This window comes from Protobothrops mucrosquamatus, unplaced genomic scaffold, assembly GCF_001527695.2.
Source record: "Protobothrops mucrosquamatus isolate PMUCROS unplaced genomic scaffold, P.Mucros_1.0 scaffold173, whole genome shotgun sequence".
NCBI lineage: Eukaryota > Metazoa > Chordata > Lepidosauria > Squamata > Viperidae > Protobothrops > Protobothrops mucrosquamatus.
In genome coordinates this window covers 248311-268348 of record NW_015386533.1, presented here as the reverse complement: position 1 = coordinate 268348, position 20038 = coordinate 248311, and the positions used below count along the sequence as shown (strand labels likewise).

The 20038-nt window shown below is 37.0% G+C and overlaps 1 protein-coding gene across 1 annotated transcript in view; it reads right to left on the bottom strand.

Annotated features, from left to right (window-relative positions):
- The window catches only part of SGSM3 (small G protein signaling modulator 3), a 30705-nt gene extending 10933 nt beyond the window's left edge, over positions 1 to 19772 (bottom strand). Inside the window, exons 1-14 of the mRNA XM_015813588.1 lie at positions 19676 to 19772; positions 17298 to 17383; positions 15952 to 16018; positions 15088 to 15293; positions 14901 to 15008; positions 12361 to 12504; positions 11671 to 11866; positions 10726 to 10871; positions 8338 to 8562; positions 7969 to 8023; positions 6250 to 6377; positions 5870 to 6025; positions 4503 to 4557; positions 4357 to 4406 (exon numbers count right to left, since the gene is read on the bottom strand). Of these exons, the coding sequence (XP_015669074.1) occupies positions 4357 to 4406; positions 4503 to 4557; positions 5870 to 6025; positions 6250 to 6377; positions 7969 to 8023; positions 8338 to 8562; positions 10726 to 10871; positions 11671 to 11866; positions 12361 to 12504; positions 14901 to 15008; positions 15088 to 15293; positions 15952 to 16018; positions 17298 to 17383; positions 19676 to 19682 (1629 nt within the window). The 5' untranslated portion in view covers positions 19683 to 19772. The remainder of the gene's footprint in view (positions 1 to 4356; positions 4407 to 4502; positions 4558 to 5869; positions 6026 to 6249; positions 6378 to 7968; positions 8024 to 8337; positions 8563 to 10725; positions 10872 to 11670; positions 11867 to 12360; positions 12505 to 14900; positions 15009 to 15087; positions 15294 to 15951; positions 16019 to 17297; positions 17384 to 19675) is intronic.
- Between the last annotated feature and the right edge of the window lie 266 nt (positions 19773 to 20038).

Here is a 20038-nt window from a genome sequence, read left to right as displayed (position 1 = left end):
GCATGCCTCGCTCTTATTGAGAGCAATCCTGCAAAAACAAGGATAACAAAGGACAGCATAGTTAGTTCTAAAAATGAAATCCTTAAAGTGTGGAATTCTCTGCCAAATAATTTTAAGTCAATGAAAATATTTGGGATTGCTTTCCTTACTTTGTTTGGATCATTTTATGCTTGTGAGCAGCTGTTTTCAGTTTTGAATTATATCAAATCTGACACCAGAAACAGACTAACAGATGACCTGAGTGCTGCATGTGTTGCTCTCAAACTTACAAAGTATGAGCCAAGGTTAGACAAATTATCAGCATGCATAGAACAGCAAAAATCACATTAATTGTTCAAAAGCATGCCAAATGCAAACTTTTTTGTTGTTGTTAGTTGTGAAGTCGTGTCCGCCCCATCGCGACCCCATGGACAATGTTCCTCCAGGTCTTTCAATAAAAAGTTGTTTGTATCATTGAAAGCTTTGTTATTGTGTTTTTCTTTTAAGACAAAAGATGTTACTATATGAGTTGTTTTTTCTAAACTAAAACCTCAGTATTCAGGTTAAATTGCCATGTTGGCACTTTGCGATAAATAAGTGGGTTTTGGGTTGCAGTTTGGGCACTCGGTCTCTAAAAGGTTCGCCATCACTGGTATAGGGTCTCCTGCTTGAGCAGGGGGTTGGACTAGAAGACCTCGAAGGTCCCTTCTAACTCTGTTATAAACCCAAAAAGTATGGGAAAAGCTGCTACAGTATTTCTAAATAATTTCCTATTTGCCTTTTCACTTGCTATTCTTAAAAGATTTCTTACCAATTTCGAATTAGCTCTTACAGTACATTTAATTAATTCCCTGGTTTTCTTATATTTTGATTTGCATTTGGGCCAAAATATAATAGAATGTGTTGAGCCAAGAGACTGACCGAGATTCAGCCATAAGGTATGTACACAAGATTACCTCTTTGCTCCGTTCATCCAGGACCTCTACAAATTTTGCAGGAAACCAACCTATTTTTTAAAAAAGCAGTAAAAGGATAAAACTTCAGCTAGTTAAAAAACGTAAATATAAAAAAAAACTTTGTTAAGTCCCATTTTCACTCACCTCGCAAGCCATTCAGCTCACCCACCCAACAGTGTTCATCTTTCTGGGATATAATCTACAGAAATGGAAAGGAAAAATAATAATTACACACAGAAAAAGACAGAAAAAATGGCAAATAAGAACAGGAAATGAGAGGTGAATTCAAGTGTATCTGTCATGAATTGGGATCAACTTTGCTATTTAATTCTAAAAGACCATAAAGAAGAGAAAAGCTAATTTAGATTCAGCCACCTATTTCTCTCTAAATTCTCCAAAGTATTCTAGAACAGAGCTCCCCAACCTTTCCGGCTTGACGGCCCAGAAGGAAAGGAAGGAGCAGGAAAATGTGCACCTGTGTGGTCTCGCACGTGCATGTGCAAACGTGCATGCGCACTGTGGTGGTAGCATGCACACAAGCTAGTGGCCCATGTGCATGCGCAAGCAGCCCCCACAGGACCGCTGATGGCATGCTGGCACCCACGTGTATGCGGGCCACTAGCGCCCATGCACATGTGCAAATGGGCCGTTAGCACCTGTGTGATGCTAGCAGTGGTGCTAGCGCCCCCACACATGCACAAAGCGTGGCCCAGAGGTTGGGGACCCCTGCTCTAGAACAAAAAATTATATTTCAGGAAAAATGAAAATGGCAGATTCTGAGATTCATGTCCATGTGTCTATTGATGCATAATTTGTTTCAATGGAAAACTGTGACCATTCTAGACCAAGCCAAGCCCAAAAACACTAGAGAATTTTCAGAAGCCGTCACTGACAAATTAGCCATCAATAGACACATAAACATAAACAAAATCTACATACTGTGCAAAAGAGATAATCAACAAACCAAAAAGGGGACAAAAAGATCAAAACATCTCCCCACTGGCAATCAAAGCCCAGATAAGCATAGATTAACTCCAAGATTAACATCAGACCAACAATCAAGAAGTAAACAATATCCCAATCAAGGAACTGCCAAACAAGGCAATAGTAAACAGCCCAACCATAGAGCCTCGAAGACCACCCCCATCAACACTGACAGGGCAAGTTACTATAAAAACAGAGAACAAATCCCACTCCTTCCTAGCACTGATGACGTTACCTAGTTTGGGTAATGAAATGTCTACAAGAAAATAACCAAGCTCAGACAGCACCAAGGATTCCTCATTTATGTAAATATGTAATTATGATTTTCTGTGTTTTTTTAGTTATGGTTTAGTCCAGCACAAATAAAACAAATTAAAAAAAATCAGTACATTTGTTGTTCCTTATTCATACAATATTATAGTAATAGGTCATCTCAATTTCCCGCTGTCTAATGTCATATTGTGTTGGTCCTGACCACCATACCGTGATGATATCGTTCTTGCGGAAGCCTAGTTCATCATCATCATGACGCTCAAAATCCAACAATGCCTTGGCACGTCGTCGCTGGTTACGGGAACACGCAACATAGCTTTCATGGTCTCGCTGGTGGCTTTCCATTGTATAATCTGGAGTCAAGTCCTGGACAGCAGGGTGGACAGCAGTAAGCTATATTCTTCCATTCTAATGCTATACAAATCTATTTGTATTGATGTGCCATCAATCTGGTATCATCTCTTAGTGACCACATAGGATAAATTTTCTCCATGACAATCATACAAAACTATGCCTCCCCTTAAATTGGAAACATAAATGTAGCTATGTTATTAACAGAATAAATAGCGTGTCCATGAGGATAGCTCCATACTCACTATGCTGCAACTCTTGGGATCCACACACTGGAAATGCTGGGCCACTTGTAGGATGGCCTCACGCAAATCTTCAACTAGCTCTGTTTGCTTAATATTTTTGGCTTTCAGTGCCTCCACATCATCTTCTCCTAGAAGTAAGAAACAATTTCTCTGAAATAGCAAAATTGGTTCACTGCAGGTACTGACAAAATTTCAAATGAACATCATTTCATTTAAATCAGAAGGAACTAGGTTGTACAACCACTAGTGTTAAAAGATTAACTCATGTTTTTATATGAGTTAAAATACATATAGTTTGCCCAACATTTTAACAATCCCAAGGTGAGTTACAATCTATACCAGGGGTAGTCAACCTTGGCTCTTTTATGACTTGTGGACTTCAACTCCCAGAATTCTGGGAGTTGAAGTCCACGAGTCATAAAAGAGCCAAGGTTGACTACCCCTGATCTATACAATATCTATGATAAAACAGTAAAATGAGGCAAAAAAATAAGCAAAATTTTAAATTAATTGAACAAGTCATAGCCACAATACAATAACAAAGAGGCACATATTTTTATAAGAGAAAATATAGTATGACCAGGCTGCTGTAGCTGTTAAATCTCAAATGCAGGAGTAAAAAATGTAGGTCTTTATCTAGCATTGAAAAGTAAACAATTCTGACAACTATCTGTAATCCCAAAGCTGAGATGGCACAACAGAAAAGAGTTCATTCCTTGTAGATGATCTTTCCAATTCTGGGATGCTGAAAAGAGATCTACCTGCAGAGCTTCGTGTTTGAGAAGGTACCTATTGGCGGAGGCGTTTCTTCAAGTTCAAGGTCCTAACCATTTAAGAGCTCAAACATAATAATAATAATAATAATAATAATAATAATAATAATAATAATAATAATAATAATAATAATAATAATAATAATAATAGTAAAGTTGGAAGGGACCTTGGAGGTCATCTAGTCCAACCCCCTGCTCAGGCAGGAAACCCTATACCATTTCGGACAAATGGCTGTCCAGTCTCTTCTTAAAAACTTCCAGTGTTGGAGCANAATGTTCCTCCAGGTCTTTCAATAAAAAGTTGTTTGTATCATTGAAAGCTTTGTTATTGTGTTTTTCTTTTAAGACAAAAGATGTTACTATATGAGTTGTTTTTTCTAAACTAAAACCTCAGTATTCAGGTTAAATTGCCATGTTGGCACTTTGCGATAAATAAGTGGGTTTTGGGTTGCAGTTTGGGCACTCGGTCTCCAAAAGGTTCGCCATCACTGGTATAGGGTCTCCTGCTTGAGCAGGGGGTTGGACTAGAAGACCTCGAAGGTCCCTTCTAACTCTGTTATAAACCCAAAATGTATGGGAAAAGCTGCTACAGTATTTCTAAATAATTTCCTATTTGCCTTTTCACTTGCTATTCTTAAAAGATTTCTTACCAATTTCGAATTAGATCTTACAGTACATTTAATTAATTCCCTGGTTTTCTTATATTTTGATTTGCATTTGGGCCAAAATATAATAGAATGTGTTGAGCCAAGAGACTGACCAAGATTCAGCCATAAGGTATGTACACAAGATTACCTCTTTGCTCCGTTCATCCAGGACCTCTACAAATTTTGCAGGAAACCAACCTATTTTTTAAAAAAGCAGTAAAAGGATAAAACTTCAGCTAGTTAAAAAACGTAAATATATAAAAAAAAACTTTGTTAAGTCCCATTTTCACTCACCTCGCAAGCCATTTAGTTCGCCCACCCAACAGTGTTCATCTTTCTGGGATATAATCTACAGAAATGGAAAGGAAAAATAATAATTACACACAGAAAAAGACAGAAAAAATGGCAAATAAGAACAGGAAATGAGAGGTGAAGAGAATTCAAGTGTATCTGTCATGAATTGGGATCAACTTTGCTATTTAATTCTAAAAGACCATAAAGAAGAGAAAAGCTAATTTAGATTCAGCCACCTATTTCTCTCTAAATTCTCCAGAGTACTCTAGAACAGAACTCCCCAACCTTTCTGGCTTGGCGGCCCAGAAGGAAAGGAAGGAGCAGGAAAATGTGCACCTGTGTGGCCCCGCACGTGCATGTGCAAACGGGCGTGCACACTGTGGTGCTAGCATGCACACAACCTAGTGGTCCATGTGCATGCGCAAGCAGCCCCCACAGCACCGCTGGTGGCATGCTGGCACCGTGTATGTGGGCCACCAGCGCCCACGCACATGTGCAAATGGGCCCCTAGCACCTGTGTGACGCTAGCAGCGGTGCTAGCGCCCCCACACCTGCACAAATGGGGCCACTAGTGCTCACGCAGCAGCACTAGCACACTGGGCCGTGGTCCATAGGTTGGGGACCCCTGCTCTAGAACAAAAAGTTATATTTCAGGAAAAATGAAAATGGCAGATTCTGAGATTCATGTCCATGTGTCTATTGATGCATAATTTGTTTCAATAGGAAACTGTGGCCATTCTAGACCAAGCCAAGCCCAAAAACACTAGAGAATTTTTAGAAGCCGTCACTCTGACAAATTAGCCATCAATAGACACATAAACATAAACAAAATCTACATACTGTGCAAAAGAGACAATCAACAAGCCAAAAAGGGGACAAAAAGATCAAAACATCTCCCCACTGGCAATCAAAGCCCAGATGAGCATAGATTAACTCCAAGATTAACATCAGACCAACAATCAAGAAGTAAACAATATCCCAATCAAGGAACTGCCAAACAAGGCAATAGTAAACAGCCCAACCATAGAGCCTCGAAGACCACCCCCATCAACATTGACAGGGCAAGTTACTATAAAAACAGAGAACAAATCCCACTCCTTCCTAGCACTGATGACGTTACCTAGTTTGGGTAATGAAATGTCTGCAAGAAAATAACCAAGCTCAGACAGCACCAAGGATTCCTCATTTATGTAAATATGTAATTATGATTTTCTGGGTTTTTTTAGTTATGGTTTTGTCCAGCACAAATAAAACAAATTAAAAAAATCAGTACATTTGTTGTTCCTTATTCATACAATATTATAGTATTAGGTCATCTCAATTTCCCACTGTCTAATGTCATATTGTGTTGGTCCTGACCACCATACCGTGATGATATCGTTCTTGCGGAAGCCTAGTTCATCATCATCATGACGCTCAAAATCCAACAATGCCTTGGCACGTCGTCGCTGGTTACGGGAACACGCAACATAGCTTTCATGGTCTCGCTGGTGGCTTTCCATGGTATAATCTGGAGTCAAGTCCTGGACAGCAGGGTGAACAGCAGTAAGCTATATTCTTCCATTCTAATACTATACAAATCTATTTGTATTGATGTGCCATCAATCTGGTATCATCTCTTAGTGACCACATAGGATAAATTTTCTCCATGACAATCATACAAAACTGTGCCTCCCCTTAAACATAAATGTAGCTATGTTATTAACAGAATAAATAGCTGTGTCCATGAGGATAGTTCCATACTCACTATGCTGCAACTCTTGGGATCCACACACTGGAAATGCTGGGCCACTTGTAGGATGGCCTCACGCAAATCTTCAACTAGCTCTGTTTGCTTAATATTTTTGGCTTTCAGTGCCTCCATATCATCTTCTCCTAGAAGTAAGAAACAATTTCTCTGAAATAGCAAAATTGGTTCACTGCAGGTACTGAAAAAATTTCAAATGAACATCATTTCATTTAAATCAGAAGGAACTAGGTTGTACAACCACTAGTGTTAGAGGATTAACTCATGTTTTTATATGAGTTAAAATACATATAGTTTGCCCAACATTTTAACAATCCCAAGGTGAGTTACAATCTATACAATATCTATGATAAAACAGTAAAATGAGGCAAAAAAATAAGCAAAATTTTAAATTAACTGAACAAGTCATAGCCACAATACAATAACAAAGAGGCACATATTTTTATAAGAGAAAATATAGTATGACCAGGCTGCTGTAGCTGTTAAATCTCAAATGCAGGAGTAAAAAATTCAGGTCTTTATCTAGCATTGAAAAGTAAACAATTCTGACAACTATCTGTAATTCCAAAGCTGAGATGGCACAACAGAAAAGAGTTCATTCCTTGTAGATGATCTTTCCAATTCTGGGATGCTGAAAAGAGATCTACCTGCAGAGCTTCGTGTTTGAGAAGGTACCTATTGGTAGAGGCGTTTCTTCAAGTTCAAGGTCCTAACCATTTAAGAGCTCAAACATATAATAATAATAATAATAGCAAAGTCGGAAGGGACCTTGGAGGTCATCTAGTCCAACCCCCTGCTCAGGCAGGAAACCCTATACCATTTCGGACAAATGGCTGTCCAGTCTCTTCTTAAAAACTTCCAGTGTTGGAGCATTCACCACTTCTGGAGGCAGGTTGTTCCACTGGTTAATTGTTCTGTCAGGAAGTTTCTTCTTAGTTCTAGGTTGCTTCTCTCCTTGATTAGTTTCCATCCGTTGCTTCTTGTCCTACCTTCAGAAGCCTTGGAAAATAGCTTGACTCCCTCTTCTTTGTGGCAGCCCCTGAGATATTGGAACACTGCTATCATGTCCCCCCTCGTCTGTCTCTTCATTAAACTAGACATACCCAATTCCAGTAACCGTTCCTTATATATTTTAGCCTCCAGTCCCCTAATCATCTTTGTTGCTCTTCTCTGTATTCTTTCTAGAGTCTCAACATCTTTTTTACATCGTGGTGACCAAAACTAGACGCGGTATTCCAAGTGTGGCCTTACCAAGGCATTGTAAAGTGGTTTAACACTTCACGTGATCTTGATTCTATCCCTCTGTTAATGCAGCCTAGCACTGTGTTGGCCTTTTTGGCAGCTGCAGCACAGTGCTGGCTCATATTATTGAGACTCTAAAACAGGGGTAGTCAACCTTGGCTCTTTTATGACTCGTGGACTTCAACTCCCAGAATTCCTGAGCCAGCACAGCTGGCTCAGGAATTCTGGGAGTTGAAGTCCACGAGTCATAAAAGAGCCAAGGTTGACTACCCCTGCTCTAAAAGTTCCCATGTTCTACATTAGCTGCAACTTCTGAGTTGCCTTTAGGGATGGGCTCACAGAGAAGCACTATTCCGCTTAACCTAGCTAAAAGCAAATACATGGTTTGGCAATAAACACAGAAAGCCATTAGCAACCTTCAACTGTGGTATTCTTTCCAGGGAATTAAATATTTTATTACGTAATTTTTTTTATTACCAAAAAGGAGTGATGTGATTCCAGACTTCCTACGCTGTGTTCTGCGTCGCACAATCTGAGTGAAATGGAAAAGCAATGCATAAAAAGGGAGAAAAGTATTTTAAAAAAACCTTTACTAAGCAATTGCACTTTGTTAAGAATTATAAAGTATATTTTGAAAATTATGGTCAAGAAATGGATGCGGGGAGGAAATGCAGGTGACAAAAGTGATATAGAGTTGAAATAGTGGTAACAGATTTGGGGAGCCTGGGAGCATTTATTCACAGAATATATAAGACTGTGACACACCATCATTACTATCAAAGACAATGGAAACCAAGGCCAAATATATTTTGAACCTATGAAGCATATAAGGCTTTAAAAACATACCTTTGATAAGTTTACTGTAGCACCAGGGCTGAGTAGCTGCCCTTGGTCTGCAATGAGGTAAGCAAGGTGCTTGCAACGCTGAGTTTCTACTACTACATCTGTCAGTGAGCCAGCAACACGTACAGCTTCCTGTAGGAGCACATCTGGATCTTCAATCTGAGATGGGATATCCGAGAGGGTGTTGAAGATAGATGCAGAGTTCTCAGACTGGGTGAGTTCATCTTCCTGTGTTAATATGGACAAGTTATTCTGTATGATACAGTTGAATCATCCTATAGAATATTTTTGCTCCCATTTGTTGTACTTAATCCTAATCCAATGGGGGAATGGTTAGGAGGTTCAAAGCAAGATAAAACCAGTCACTGCTTTGCTTGCTCATTTCATATTGGCTACTCAATGATGCCTAGAGCAGATACTTGATAAAGATATATTACTCTCAGAGGCAAATATTTATATCTTGGAAGTAGTTATCTTGTCTTAATAATAATAATAATAATAATAATAATAATAATAATAATAATAATAATAATAATAGTAATAATAATAGTAGTAGTAGTAGTAGTAGTAGTAGTAGTAAAGTTGGAAGGGACCTTGGAGGTCATCTAATCCAACCCCCTGCTCAGGCAGGAAACCCTATACCATTTCGGACAAATGGCTGTCCAGTCTCTTCTTAAAAACTTCCAGTGTTGGAGCATTCACCGCTTCTGGAGGCAGGTTGTTCCATTGGTTAATTGTTCTAACTGTCAGGAAGTTTCTCCTTAGTTGTAGGTTGCTTGTCTCCTTGATTAGTTTCCATCCGTTGCTTCTTGTCCTGCCGTTCCTTATATGCTTTAGCCTCCAGTCCCCTAATCATCTTTGTTGCTCTTCTCTGTACTCTTTCTAGAGTCTCAACATCTTTTTTACATCGTGGTGACCAAACCTGGATGCAGTATTCCAAGTGTGGCCTTACCAAGGCATTGTAAAGTGGTATTAATACTTCACGTGATCTTGATTCTATCCCTCTGTTAATGCAGCCCAGCACTGTGTTGGCCTTTTTGGCAGCTGCAGCACACTGCTGGCTCATATTTGAGTGATTGTCCACTAGGACTCCGAGGTCTCTCTCACAGTTACTACTATTGAGCAAGGTACTGTTCCTCTCAGGAATTTGGGAACTACTTTTAGTAAACTCTGGCTAAGCTTAACTTGATGAACAAATAAACTATTGTTTTAAGTGGATTGTAAGAATTCTTATATTTCCTGACTTTAGATGAAAGTTGCATGCAAAGTAATTTCTCACCAACACCCAGATTTTCAGTCACAAGTGATATACAACAGCCACTCTGGACAAGTTACAGGTAGTCCTTGACTTATGACCACAATTGAGCTCAACATTTCCATTGCTAAGCAAGGCAGTTGTTAAGTGAATTTTGTCCCACTTTTTGCCACAGTTATTAAGCAAATCACTGCAGTTGTTATGTGAATCACATGGTCATTAAGTGAATGTAGCTTCCCCCCTGACCTTGCTTGTCGGAAGCCAGCTGGGAAAGATACAAATGGTGATCACATGATCCCACAACACTGCAACTGTTATAAATACATGCCAGTTGCCAAGCACCTGAATTCTGATCACGTGACCACGGGGATGGCCACAACAGTCCTAAGTGTAAAACCCAGTTGCAAGTCACTTTTTTCAATGCCAATGTAATTTCGAATGGTCACTAAACAAATGATTGCAAGTCAAGGACTATCACACAAATGAATAGTTTATACAGGGCAAAATACAGGCTCTTTCTGTCTGCAGTCTGCCTGCACCTAACTTGGAATAAGCCCCATTGCAGGTAACAGATTCTCATGAATGCACAAAAAAGAAAAGGTATATGTTGGTCAAGAGAAGAAAACTTCAAAAAAAAATCTTTATCAGAATAAATCAAGGTTACAAAATAACACATAAAATGATGGGTTTCACTAATCCATTAATATTGAATAGCCATGCATCTACTTATCTGCACCATCAATGCATTCAAGATAAACCAAGATAACAACATACTTACTTCTGGTGTTAGAAATGTGCATTTACTGATTTTTCTAGCTCTATCCAGAAATACACATATTTTTAAATGTAAACAGTATTTAATGTCTTGTCTATAAACTAGGCTAGTGGCACTATTACAGAAGGCCAAAGAGAAAAATGTTAAGGCTATGGAGATGTAGAGAATCCAAAGATTGCCTGAGTTTTAAGTGAGCAAAATATAATAACTTTTCATTCTTTCCTGAAATGATCTCCTTCTTCCCAAGATCCTCAAAGTGCTAGGAAGTCTTGAATTCTATCCACCCCATGTAGCATGCCCATTCCATTCCATGAGAGGAAGAAAAAGAGGGAGTTGAGAAATTTTATAAAATGTTGGTTACCTTCAAACTGAGCATACCCAGTGTAACCTGAAAGAGAACAATGGAGCCTTGGTAGAAAAAATAGTCCCAGATACGCAGCAATAGCTTGATATGCACCACACTAGCAAATGATGTAAGAAACCAATGTAGGGTAATGAGGGAGAGCTCTGTGAATAGAAATAAATATATAACATCAGTTGATCTGTCAATTTCATGCTTGTTCTTTTCATTTCCAACATAAACAAGAGCATTAACATTATTGCTTTAAACCGGGGGTAGTCAACCTTGGCTCTTTTATGACTCGTGGACTTCAATTCCCAGAATTCATGAGCCAGCTTAGCTGGCTCAGGAATTCTGGGAGTTGAAGTCCACGAGTCATAAAAGAGCCAAGGTTAACTACCCCTGCTTTAAACAATGAAGAAAATACATTGTTCTTAATTCATCTTAACATATGTCATTGCCAGCAACTAAACACATTATTTTTTCCATAGATGAAATGTTCAAAACCAGAATGTTCCTGAATTCATAGACACATATTTACAGAAGTAAATTGTGTGGAAATAATTTCTGACCTACATTATTAGCATTATTATCATTGTTCAGTATGCTGTTACTCACAGAACTGAATGTTAAAGTCTTAAAATTGAACTGAAGGCTTCTTTAAAAATGAAATTACCTGCTTATAGGAAGAATGTAAAATAGCCAAAGAACCCTAACATAATATATACACGAGAAACTGTATTTAGGAATTGCTTTAAAACAAATCAAGTATTTGTGCTTTAACTGATAATGGGTCTCCAAAATCTTCTGCCTGAGAATGATTTTAAGAATTGGCAATGTGTCATGCTAAAGATTGCATTTGGATGCTCTCCTATTAGCAAGTGATTATTCCTCCATTAAATTGCAATTTATTACAACTGCCCCATCTCAGCAAATCAAAATAATTAGCAGATAAAAGGTCCTTACCAATGTCATGTTCCTGAAGAAGTTTGTCCAGCTGTGGTAGGTATTGCACAATGAGATGACGCAGGACACGTTGATCAGTCTGGACCCCCATCAGGGTGGTACTGAAGTAGGAGGCTGGCACCAGATCTTCAATGACAGCACACATCATCCAGAAGGCATCTTCCTCTTCTAAGAAGAGAAGTAAGGAAGCTACCACCTAGCATGAAGAAAAAGAAGATCTAAAAGTCAGAATTAAAGCACTTGTGATCACAAAAAGGAATTCGTTCTGCTTAAAAAATACTATTTAAATACAAGACAGTCTTATCTGTACAATGGCAGAAAAGAAAGGAAGCATTTGAAAATTAGAATTCTAATAATTTTGCCTCCTATGTCTTGGAGCTTGGACAGCTTAGTTGTGGCACTAGGTTGGGATTCCCTGGGATATATCCACAACTCTGGGCCACAATTTCCATGTGATTATGTTGACAGGTGTCGCTAAATGGAAGCCTACATATTACCTAAATAGCAAGTTCAAAATATAATTAAATATATATAAGAAAAATTGATAAAAAGTTTGATTGCCTGTGATTTTCTACAATTAGTTCAAGAGCTGGACTGAGAGTGAATTTGTTCCTCACCTTTCTGTGAACAGATTCTTAAAGGAAATGGCCATAACAAAAATACATTTCATAATCAGAAAAAATATTTTACCATGCCAGTGCCTTGACAGTACCCAATTTCAGGATATAACCAAGCCAAGCCACGTAAAATTCTGCGTAACCGTGGTACTCCAATGCTATCCATGTTGGAGAAACAGGCATTGCTGGGCATAGTGCGGAGTAAATCCTTTTCAATCTGAGAAATATCAAGAATCAAAGATAAGCACTTAAAATCGGTGACTGTTGAGCTTTTCCCTGAGAGATAAAACATTCCCAGAAATTTTCCCAGACACAAAAAAATGTTTGGCTTTCTTTTAGCAGAAAAATGTAAAGACTTTTTTCACCCCCTTTTTTATTATTTCATTATATTATTTTACAAAATACATTATATTTATCTTGGTTTATTCAAAAATATGGTTGGTGTAGAAAATTAAGAAGTATATAGTTAGATGTACTTTTTTCTAATTTTGCCAACTACTTTTTCAGGTCTTCACAGTTCTAACTCTAATTTCATATTCTTTAGCTGACAGTATGCTGTGACTTTTATTTATTTGTATACCACTCATCTCTCTAACAAGTGACTATAGGTGGCTCACAATACCATAAATATTAGAATAGGATTAAAACATTACACATTAAAAGTTAAAACATTAAATTAATATTAAAAGAGATAAAAAGATCAATGTATAGATAGGGTGGAGGGTGGGATCTTCTCCTAATCTTCTAGCCACCTCCAAAATGGAACATTCCCATTTTGCACAGCTCGCAAAGTAAGAGTTAACTTATAAATATTCTTTCTTTCTTTCTTTCTTTTTCTTTCTTTCTTTCTTTCTTTCTTTTTCTTTCTTTCTTTCTTTCTCTTTCTTTCTTTCTTTCTTTCTTTCTCTCTCTCTCCTTCCTTCCTTCCTTCCTTCCTTTTCATTATGCCAATCAACTGCAACCAATTCTGGTTGGTTTATAATAAAATAACAAAAAACAAGAAGATACATATTATTAACCATAACAAAAAACAAAGAGTCAGTTTGGTCTAGCGGTTAAGGTACCAGGCTAGAAACCATTAGACAGTGAATTCTAGTCCACTTTAAGCAGGGAAACTGGCTGGGTGATTTTGGGCCAGTCACTCTCTCTTAGTCCAACTCACCTCATGCTGTGGAAAAAATAGGAGGAGGAGGGAACAGTATTAAGTATGTTCACCAACTTAGGTTACTTATAAAAGTAATAAAGGTGGGATAAAAAAATTTCAAAAATAACTACAAAATAATCACAAGGTGGCGATCCACAAAAAAGCAAATATAAATATCACAAACACAGGCATCCCATCCACCCTATTCTAAAGCTTGGATAAATAGTCAGGATACCCTAACCATATGGAGCCCAGAAGGGACCTCCTTCCAGAGAGTAAGCACTGCTACCAAGAAGAGGTATCTCCTTAGTCTGAAAGATGACACTGTTTAATAATGGGGACACAGACTACACCCACTCTGAGCAGGAGCAGCGAGTCCAAAGGAATATCCAAGTGGTGCACCACTCTGACTAGGGGAGTGCATCCAATTCAGGATTAAACATAGAAAATCCCCAGATCTGGGTGGGTCCCAATAGCTAAAGCCACTCGGACTTGGAAGGACTGAGTCAGAGTCAGTCTCTCCCCATCCAGGTCTGCAGAGCCTCCAGGCACTGGGAACTTCAGCAGCCTTACCTGGCCAGCCTGGGATTGAAAAATACAACTGGGTATCATCAGCATATTGATACCAGACCCCAAACTGGCAGCTGACCTCACTCGATGATTTTCTTTTATGTAAATGTTAAACAAAAGGAGAGATACTATACAAATCATTCTGCAATGCTTCATCTGCAGATGTTGAAGGTGCAAAAGTAGGTAGTACTTCTATTTGTTTCTATCCTCAATACACTTTTGCAAAATACATATTCTCACTTCTGCCAGTATGAAAAATTATTTTACAACAGTGCTCACTGTTTAATTCAACAACAAAGTGCTTCATCACTATTTATTAACACATCGTAATCTCAGCTGTTGCATAAGAATCTTTTATGTAAAATCTTTCCCTCAGAGTAATCAGCCTCACTATACACAGCAAGTAGATCTGTGTTGATAAAGGCAGGTACTTACAGAATTCTATATTTAAATCTGCATATTCCCACATTCTGTTAATTACACTTTTTATATAATATGATATATGCACATCATTCCTCTTTGATCTTTAAACTATAAAGGTAAATCTGCTGGCAAATGCTTTCCACTCAGTCCTGGAAAGATGATTGAGCTTACCTCTTTAAGCTTGAAATCGGTAACATTTTGTAGTGCTGAGGACTGTGAACTGGATAAAGCACAAATGTGGCCAGGGTATTGGGGGGAGTAGTTTGGAAAAGTTTCTTTGATTTGTTTTTAATTGTATTTTTAATTGTATGCCTATTTAAACTATGTTTGCAATTTGCAGCAATCATGGTCAGAAAAGCTCAGAGAACTACACAAAGGAAGCTCAGGGTTCCACATGGTTTAAGCCCTTGCTCTGTGCAAGAACAGAATTGTTACTGATTTCATTTCCCAAAGAATTAACACTGAGAAGTACTCACCTGTTTAGCAGCAATTGTTTCATCATTGGAGCTGTTTTTCACAATTTCTCGGTAAGACATTTCTGAATTTCTCTTTTTGAGTAAAGCACCTGACAGTCTCATCCATAACTGAGGAAAAATTGTTGAAAAGGTGTTGAATGTAGTCAGAAGTTCTTACAGGCAAATTTTCTTTCCTGAGTAGTCTTACCTGAGGCCTCATACTGTGAGGAATGCCAGCCAAAACCAGAGAACGTAGTTTGTCTGAATGTTGAAGTGTGACTTCAATCTTATCCCATGTGAGGTCTCCCACATCATGATTGTGTGTGAACTCCAGATGGGCTTGCCATTTCAGTCTCTGCTGTGGCTCTTCAATCAGCGAGATCCCCAAAAGTTTGCTGGGTGGCTCTGCACTATCTGTAGTATATCCAAACCAGTGGGGAAAAAATAACATTGGAAAAATAATCAAGTCTCTAAATATTTAGGTATTCCAAAAGATAATTGGAGAACAAGTTTCTGAACTTTGATTTGGAGATAATTCCTAATTCACAATTGGATGAATCAAGGATGTATGAATTCAAATGAAAGGAAAATAAAAATGCTTTCTTGAAAATGTAGATACTGAATCAGATTAATCTGATTTTCCAAAAAAAAACCAACCCAAAAACACATTTGTAGGATGAAACCTGATATATGCTCGAAGAAGTTGCATCTCTAATTCTTTTTTGGCTGTCACTTATGTGCATTTCAAACAAAATTCATGCACATAAATGGATGCTCTCATAACTAAAAGATCCCAAATTCATAATTCTCATAGTTAAAGATAGCACTTTTCTTCTTCACACTCAAAGTAATTTTAAGGTATAGTCCTAAACAAGAAATGACATAGGGCTTATCTATTTTATATCTATTGTCTGAGATATCTTTTTCATTGATATTCTTTCAAAATATTAAATGAAATAAATGAAATAAAAAATAAAGAAATGAAATAGTGTTAGTGGGAATAAAAACTTCTAAATGAGAAACTGAGAGGGATCTGATCACAAGTCAAGCCTTTCAGAAATGAAGAACTTGCCTTCTTTGCCAACTCGGAAACCAAATTCATCATATTGGATCTCTAGCTGTTCAACAGACTCTTCTTTCTGGAAAAGAAAAGAAAAGAAATGCTATTTGTCAGTTAATGCAAGGGTCAAATGCAATACTTTTATACATTGCTGATATCCAAAATGAGCAGTGACTGCTCTCAAATGTCTCCTCTAACCTGGTTTCCTCTTTCTTAATCACCAGCCAACACACCTTAACAGCACAAAGGCTATTCCTCCACATTCTATCTATTTCTCTAAGATAGATAAATCAAGAATTTAAAGGAAATTTCTATCACCATTGTTCTTTCACTGCTCCAAATCAGCATCTGTTCCTTGCCCAACGTATTTCATACCAAAAATGTTGCTAGTGTTTCACCATCTGTGGTGTGCACACATTTTTATGGTTGTTTGTCACAGCCATTCTTCTAACCTAGCAATCATCAGTTCTTTAACTTATATATTATTTAATTCATTAAAGCAGTGAGGCTGTAGTATGAACTATTACTATTGTATTATGTTACAATGTCCCAATTTCATTAAGAAGAAAAAAATATATCAAATCATATTTAATTTAAAATAGATTAACTACCTGACTTAATACAAATGGACCCATGACAACCTTTAGCCATCAATATGCATAGCTATTTATATATGCCAATCTGAATAAGTTATCATTGTCAACCATCCCACAAAGTATTTTTTAAAAGAATCTATGTACATTTTAAACATAAGGGAAGTCTGTCTTTTATATTTTCTCTGCATTCCGATGTAAGACATGATTTTAAGAGGCAATTAACCAGTTACTGACTTTTTACTTTTTTTTTCTTTTCTTAGTTTCAAGTAAGATGTATGCCATTTATTCCTCCATTATAACTTACCTATTGGCTGTACAGAAATCTTTTTGTACAAGTATGAGTTCATAATAATATGACTATGCCAGTACTTAAATGTGCTGATGCTTTAAACAAGCCTTGTATTTAAGCACTTTCCTGATAGCTACAAACAAGGAATTTGTATGCAGGCAGCTGCATTGAACCTTCTACACAGAGTAGTGAACAGGCTGGTGTCTCCTTGTTGCCAAGGGTGAAAAACCAGATGACAAAGAGGAGATTCAGGCTGAGCTTTGGCATTCAGCATACTGTAGAAAGGCAGAGTGGTGCTGCTGGAACAAAAGAGTTCTTCATTTACTGCCAAAAGGTTAGTATGAGTTGATTTGCAAGTCTACTAAGCATTCTTATACCATTCTTGTACACCTTCATAATCATTCCTTGACATGAATGATTCTTGCAAAAGAAAAATAAGGACAAAACAGATTTTCACTTTGCTATCTATGTACCTGAGCATATTTTGCCAAAATCTCTTGAGGCCATATGCTGGGAGTGAGAGCAGAGAAGGGCCCACCAGTGGAGGGAGTATGGCTTCCTATAGGCAAAAAGAGTAAGCATACACAGGAGCATTACAGAAATGACCAAAAACATTACAAGAGGATAGCCAATATTAAGATAAAGATACTTCAATTCAGTTCCAGATGAGCAAATGGATCTACTCATTTCTTCACAGCAGTATGGAAATACTGCCTTCCTCTGGGTTTTTTAAAAAAATATTTAACCAATGGTTTGTCTAACCTACAACTATGGAATTCTTCTTGCTTTTCTATCCAACTACTAACCAGACCTAATTCAGCTAAATCTCCAAGCCCAGAAAAGGTAATGTAGGTGTTACCACCTGCTGTGTCATGATAATTCTAAATCATATCTGATGATGCAACTAATATTAATTGTTCTGATTTTGTTGTCTTTTTTGTATTAGGAATCGGTAGAAAGCAAAGATATGGAAATCATATCCAACATAATTACAATGCCAAAAGAAAGCTTCATGAGTGCTTTACTTTCTATTTGCCAGTATTTTACATATGGACTTTATAATTCAGTTTATATATGTAGTATCACATTATTTATTGCATGACACATTTACATCACATTTCAATTAAAAGCACAAGAGATAAAAATATGAAATGTAAAATATAAAATCTAGAGTATTATAAACATATATCTAGATTACAGATATGTTTGTTTCATTTGTTGCAGCCAGGAAATCAGCAGTCTCCATTATAGGCTCTATTTTGGTACTCTGTCGCCATATGTTGGATAATTTGCTTTTGGGCTCCACAGTCACAATTGGTATTTTGCCCCACTTATATGGTAGGGAGCGTCAGGACATTTGCCATGGCCAATGTGAATTCGGTTCAGCGTTGCCCATTTTGCATGGGGCTGGTCAAATCAGCTGATTTTCTCGAGATGCAAGTCAAGATTTGACATTGTGGGGGGCAATTTTCTATCCAGTGATGTTTCTGCATATTGCGTATGTCAAAACCGTCTTCTACCAATACTTTAGCAATAGAAATAACTGGATGTCTGTATTAAATATTTACATTGGAAAAATAAAAGAAGCTTGAGGACTTCAACCAACTGTACAATTAATCTCTACATGAACTTTATTAAATAAAAAAAGTATTCTTTGAGTTAAACTGGATTCCTTGTGATTTCATGACCTTGTCTGGGCTTGGAAATTAAATAGATTTGGACCTAGTTACTACTTGGATGGAAAACATGAATAAACCAGCACTGCAAGCTAAACTGAGACATCAAATAAATTTCTGGAAGAAGACATGAAAAAGTGTTTCCATATCCATATCTGAAATTCATTTCACAAAAGAAAAAAATATTGGAAAGATAGATCAGGTGAAGAAACATGAAAAAAGCACTTGAGAAATTCTCTCCCTGCTGCTCTTAAAAATAACAAATATTCTATATGTATTATAATCAAACTGTAGTTAACATACTAATGTATTGCCAAGGTTAATAATGATAAAGACTGGTCAAGTTAATCTTTACATCTGGTAACTTCATGCATCCACACAGTTTTCTTAGAAATAGTATGAATAGTATGATGGCTTGTTTCTACTCTCTCCCAGGATGTTTTACAAATTTCTAGTCCAACCTGTAACCTTGGTATTCCTTGGAAGTCTCCCATCCAAGTACTACCAGGCCTGAAGCTATTTAACCCAAAGAAGGTAAAAATAGCAGTGAAATACATTAACTCAAGCACCACAACTCCTGTCAAATTGACATGGATTACAAATTATAAAAATAAATCTAAAACTAAAACCTAAAAAGCTGACATGAACATTGTGTTCTCCATTATTAAGAATTCAATTTGCAAGTTATTATTTCCTATTCAGAGCCTATGGACATGGTTTGAGAATAGAAACAGAAAATATTATAGGGATCTCAACTGAATTAGATAAAACAGCTGAAATAACATGTGAAATTCGTTAAAACTGGAATGCCATGAAGTTATTATTCCAGAAAGTGGTTGAGGAAAGAGATATAGAAAATTACTCCAGTAAAGTTCATGCCAACATAATTCTTATCAAGTCATTGAAAAGATAATTTATAATACGTTTTCTGAATGTTATATTTCAGAGTAAAATGAAGACAAGTGAAATATAGATATGTGGTTCATTATAATCATATGTATCCCATCTTATAAGCAATTTTAGATAATAGCAAAAGTAGAAAAATTACTCTCTGATGAAGCAAATATTATTAGGAAGGAGTATATTAAAAGGCAGTGCTAAAATGTAAAACGTTTGATAATAGTCTCAATGGTTTGATTTAAATCACAAATACTCAATGTTCATAAAAGGCTTACCTGACATTTTTATGGAGGAATATAGTCAATGAGGGTTCTTAGACTCTGCAGAAAGTCATTACTCTGTTGCAAAATACAGACATAATATTGAAATAGCAAATTAATTCCTAGAGCCAAGCAATCATAACTCCCATTTACTTTTTAGAGGCTCTACTAAAATTATATTACATTTCTAATTCCAACACATACTTTGTCCATATGCTACTAAATACTATTTTTATCTGGCAAGTGTTGAATTTATATCCTGATTCTTATGTGAATCTTGCCAATATAGCCCAAGAAGTTGTAGTTATAGTCAAATTAATGCATTTTAAAAAATAATTGGAGCTAATTGGGTGTAGTAAATAAGGCATCAAGCCAGAA